General features: G+C 34.9%; 1 protein-coding gene across 1 annotated transcript in view; it reads left to right on the top strand.

The window, feature by feature from the left end:
- The window catches only part of YOD1 (YOD1 deubiquitinase), a gene marked incomplete in the record, with an annotated part of 3,610 nt that extends 2,800 nt beyond the window's left edge, over positions 1–810 (top strand). The window contains 1 exon segment of the mRNA XM_014591859.2: positions 1–810. Coding sequence (XP_014447345.1) covers positions 1–102 — 102 coding nt within the window.
- Between the last annotated feature and the right edge of the window lie 4,593 nt (positions 811–5,403).

Below are 5,403 nucleotides of genomic sequence, written 5' to 3'. Positions count from 1 at the left end.
TTCACTCTGAGATGCATGGTGTGTCAGAAGGGATTAACTGGCCAAGCAGAAGCAAGGGACCATGCCAAGGAAACGGGCCATACCAACTTCGGAGAAGTGTGAGCTATGCATGATGAGGGTTGAAGCCTACTACCTCACAGATCCAGAAGGCTCTGGGTTTTCCAATAAGCTATTCATAACCCTTAATAACAAAGGACACAATGCTCAAACCATCCTTTTAACTAATACCACTAAGACACTGAAATTCCTTGTTAAGATTAAAATTAGTGTGCAAGTTTACAGATGTGTGTCTACAGTGGTGATACATGCCCTCTGCTGGGGTGACAGAATAGGTGGTCCTCACTACCTACTGACACTAACCTGAAAATTGAGCTTTACTGTTACAAACTAGCACCCAGCAGCTTTAACTTGGTAGAAGAAAACAACATGACATTTTGGGTAATGCAGAAGGCCCTGTGTGAGGCCACAGGACATACACCACAGTGTCTCCAGTAACTGAGCTCTTCTAACAACTCTGAAGGAGTTAATAGTTTCTAAATTACGAATTGATTCATCAAACGAAGATATAATGCAGAATTGTCAAAACTGATTTTATATTACAATTTGATAGACTTTATAAATGTGTACCTAACCACTTATAAGTATATAACAAGCAATTTTTACAGGGATGAGTCTATTCCTTGAGAATGTTATCTAAAAACAGGAACTGGTAATGCCCTGTTTAAGATTTCTAGTGTATAAAAGTAGAATGTATGAGGGAAAAGGTGCCTGACTGAAGCAGCTTACTAAAGCTTTAAAAGACCATTGGCCTTGTGTAATTGAAGTTCCTTGAAATTTGCTTGACTTTTGTTTTGTTTTTTTTTTTTTACTTAAAGAATCAGCTTTGTGTTAAGAGCATGTCCTCCAAAAAAGTTTCCTCTCTAGTGATGATGCTGTTTTGGTTTGATTTTGTAAGATATTTTGCATACGTGAGCAGTATTTGTTTCTCTGCTAGCCTTATCCCTCCAGCACTGCTTTTTTTAGGATAATTCCACATTTCTGCAAATTAGCACTTTGCTTATCTGTGATCTTTGACTTTTGCAAGTTTTTAAACAATTGGAAGAAAAATGTTGAATGAATTTGTATCACTCCCAAAATATGAAAATTTTTAAGTTCTTGCCTTATTCATCTTTCTCAGAATTCTGCTTCTTCCCAGTATATGTGTAGCCATTTGCTTGGTGAACTAATTGCAAGGCACACCTTCTAAAAATTTGCTTCACTACAAGATCTTCCAGATAAAGTTTTCTACCTCTTAATTCTTCTGAAGATCAGGGATGCTAAATTACAATGCGTTATGTAATATCTCACGTAATGTGAAGAGGCTTAATGTCGTGAAGTTATCTTGGACTGACTTTTGATTATTAGTGATATACTTCCAAACATCTTTTTCAGCATATCTTCTTGGGCAGTTTTAAAAGTAAGATTTACTTTTAGCACATTCACTTGGTACAAGTGGCCATGTAAAATCAAGTAATGTGAACAATTTAGGGGAAAGTACCTTTAAGGAACAATTCACAAAATATGCTTGAAATCATCAGATGACATTTCCTGAGTATTTTTTGTGTGCATAGCTGTTTTTGGCATTATAAGTTATTATGGTCAGTATAATTTAAGAGTGTATCATATTCCATTTTACTGAGCCTTAACTTAAAAATAGCACTTGTGAGCTTATAATATTTAATGTTTGGCAATCATAGTATGTACAAATGAATATGATTGAAAATCTGTTCATCTGGTCTACATGGTTTTTGTCTTATTTTCCCCAGAAAATACTAAATTTAAAACTGTGAATCATAACTAGACCACTAAATAACATCTATCAAAGTGAACTTGAGACATCATCATTATTCATAAAGCTTGTCTTCCATTGCTACTTTGGGAGCCAAATTTTACATTTGACTGCTGGAATTTTAGCTGCGTAAATATTTATTAAATAATTTATAATGTGCCAGGCTTGTTTTGATAGGTTCCCCAACATAAATTTCTATCACTTTAGAATTATTTATTATCTACAGTAGATTAACTTAACAAATGCAAAGAAGTAGAACACCAATATTTTATAAAATGAAACCCTTTTGCTTGAAGTATTTTGTTTACATATTAAGTGTCAAGTATTTATTCAGGGGACCTTATTTTATTCTCTGTTTATCTGTTATCTGGTTTGTCCATTCACCATTTGGACACTGATAGCTTGGTCAAATTGGTTTCAGAAGTGACTTTTTAAAATTAATCACTGGCTGAAATTTAGGACTAGTACATTCGTCTTCTAATCATGGAAAATTGACGGTGAAGCATTATTTGCAGGCCGTTTGATTTAATTATTGAGGATTTAATGAGTTTTACACTCTAAAATTTGTAAGCCTCAGAGAATTTAAAGGGTTTCTTATTTTTTTCTGTGCTTATTAAACTCTTAAATTGTTAATGTGAGTAAATTCTCATCGTGAGAATTTTGAAAATCTACAGATTTAGTAGCAGTGTTAAAAGAAACCTTGTCTTACATTTGCACTGGAGCAGAATGAAACCCGTCTTCCTATTCATTCAGTTTTTGCCTGGTGCACAGAAATTTTTGTTTTAATTAAATCGAGGACGTTATATTGGTGGCAGGATGAATAAATTGTGCTCTCTCACCCCACCCCTCTTTCTTTCCCTTTTCGGATTAAAGATTAGGTGCGATAGGAAGATGCTCTCTTCAATAGTGATTTCAGAGGTTAAAATGAACATCTCTGGGAGTTTTGTCATGTGATAGCCATATGAAGACATCAGTATGTTACATCTTTTGCTAGTGGTTCATGTTTGACTTTATGATTTCTAGGATTGAGAATTGAGCATAGTCAAGTAGTACCCATGAAGCTTGGCTGCTGGTCAGCTTGTCCCTGTTAAGCCTGTTAAGTAATATAGTCATGCTATTTGATTAGTCCCTGAAGTTCAAGTCCTAGCAAAGTCATAATCAAGAACTAATTAACATTACATTATTCTTCTGTATATGTCCCTAAGTGCCCACTGGCTAACTTGCTTGTCTAGTTTATTCCTGTCTTGTCTCAAGATTAAAACATGGGTGTTGCAAGTTGCTCTAGCAAAACATAGTTTTCTATGTCTTTTGGAAAAAATGAGAATGGAGAGTATGCCAGATTAATCAACAGGCAGGTATTTCTAGTTTGGTTTTTATTTCTTGACAAATCAGGTGGCCTTCCTAATCTTACATATTATTTAGAGTTATGTTCTTTCATATGTTGAGACACACATTTCCAGCACTTTAAAAAAATGGGACAGTTTACATGTTAACTCTAGGGATCATGTTAAAGACATCAAAATACAATGCTTGAGCTGCTGCCCATCAGCTGCTCTTAATCTCTCCTTGCCTTCAGTGTGTAGTGTATCTAGTGGTACAGCGTTCTTGTGTTTTGATAACAGCAGAACTCAGTTTCAGTGACTATTAGGAGCATGGTTTGTGCCCTCACATTAGCAATGTTACTTATTACTATAGTGTAATTGTCTTTTATCATTTGTCGTACAGTGCATATTCAGATTTGCCCTTGCAGCACAAAGATGACTGACAAATTTCTAAAAGACTTTTTTTTTTTCTTTTTTGCCAGAAGGTGTGTGTGCTCACCAGAGGGGAAGAGAGGAAACATCTCGCATTGGGATGTGGTCATACCACAATCCTTTCTCCTCCATTTCTCTATCCTATTAGGACCCTGGGCACTCATGAATATGTGTCTCATGTTTTTCAGGCCGCTGGGGCTGGGACACAAACCTTGGTCAACCATGTGGCATCTGGCTTCCTTAACCACTTGGTCATAGGCTGACCTCAAAAGATGAAATTGTTAAAGCTTATTTGTTTTGAACCAAACTTATTTTAAGGAAGCTGATTTTCGAATGAGAAGCCTTAAAATTATTATTCACTAGCGGCATCGTTTTAAAGTCAGAAGTGAAAGACCTGATTTGAATAAGCTAGGTTATTAACTTTATTAAGCATTATAATATTTCATCAAATAGAAAAAAAATATAAGACTTATGGGAAATTGAGATGTTTTATTTTTTCTTCTCCAAAAATTAGGATTTCGTTTACAGTTCTTTGTGTATTTGACTTTGAAAAAAGTTACGTTGATTCACAATTTTGGGTGCCAATTTAGGTCTTGACTCGTGTGCATTTGAAGAAGGTTGATAACCCTCTCATGCTATATTAGAGCAAAAGGAAGAGACAGGATGGTAAAAGTATCACTAAAAAAGATTGTCAAATGGATGCATTCCTAGTCATGAATTACGCTTTTCAGAAAAGTTTTGAAGCAATGCCTTTTTCACCTCAACCCTTTTCTCCCCATTTCTTGGCATAAAATGTAGCAGGGCCACAGGTGAAAAAAAACTTGTCCTTAAAATATAAAACCATGAATATAAGCATTTTGCTACGATGCCTTTTTATACTTCTGTTTTTAAAAGTACTAATCTACTCATAGACATTCAGGGATAATGAAAGTGTGATTTAATTAAGTTGCAGGTAAACTGAAAGGCTAACCTAAGGAAAGTTTAGAATTTCCACTGAGATGATAGTAGTCTAACTTTATAAATGGTGTAGGATATGTAGTTGATTAGTGTCCATACGTTACTTCGAGGACCAGGGGACCTAACTCTTGTCAAGCTTTCCAGTTCACATTTGTGCCATTCAGGATCAAGTTGTTTACAGGAAGTATGTACTTAGCAAAGTAATTGTTTCCCTTTAAAAAAAAATTCAGCTTGAAATACAGAGTAAGTATGTATAGCTTGTCACAGGATATATAGCGGTAGTCCTGCAGTCCCTGTGTTAACGCAGTAGAGGCAGAGGTTCCTGAAGCAACAAAACCACTAGTAAAGACTGTCAAATTTAAAACATTAGAACATGACTTGAAAAAGTAGGATGGAAAAGCATTCCAAACGAAGTTGTTTTTCTTATCCTAAAAAAATACTTATCTTCATAAAAATGGACAGTATTTTAAAGATGTTACTTTGTCTACTTAGCATTTTTTCAAAGTTAATGCACTGCTGCTACCTGGAAAATGTCTAATTTCATTTCGTACAATTATGTGATTTTTGCCATTGTCATTAAGATGCATTAATTTTATTTATGAGCTGTATTGTTTTAAATATCTAAATGCTGTATGAATTGCCCTGTTTTAAAGGAATAAATGAAGTGAAAACATTGTTGTTTGAGTGTATTTAGGGGGATCAGAGCCTGTGAACATCTACACTCAAGTCATGTATTTACTATCAAAAGTTAATAGGCCATAGCTTAGACTTGTATCAAAAGCTGCCAAATCTCACCTTTTAGATGGACTTTTTTTTTTTTGGATAGATTGTTTTGCTGTAGGGCACGTGTGCCAGAAAGACAGA

Source organism: Tupaia chinensis, unplaced genomic scaffold (assembly GCF_000334495.1).
Source record: "Tupaia chinensis unplaced genomic scaffold, TupChi_1.0 Scaffold000627_1, whole genome shotgun sequence".
NCBI lineage: Eukaryota > Metazoa > Chordata > Mammalia > Scandentia > Tupaiidae > Tupaia > Tupaia belangeri.
This window is presented reverse-complemented; position numbering and strand designations above follow the sequence as displayed.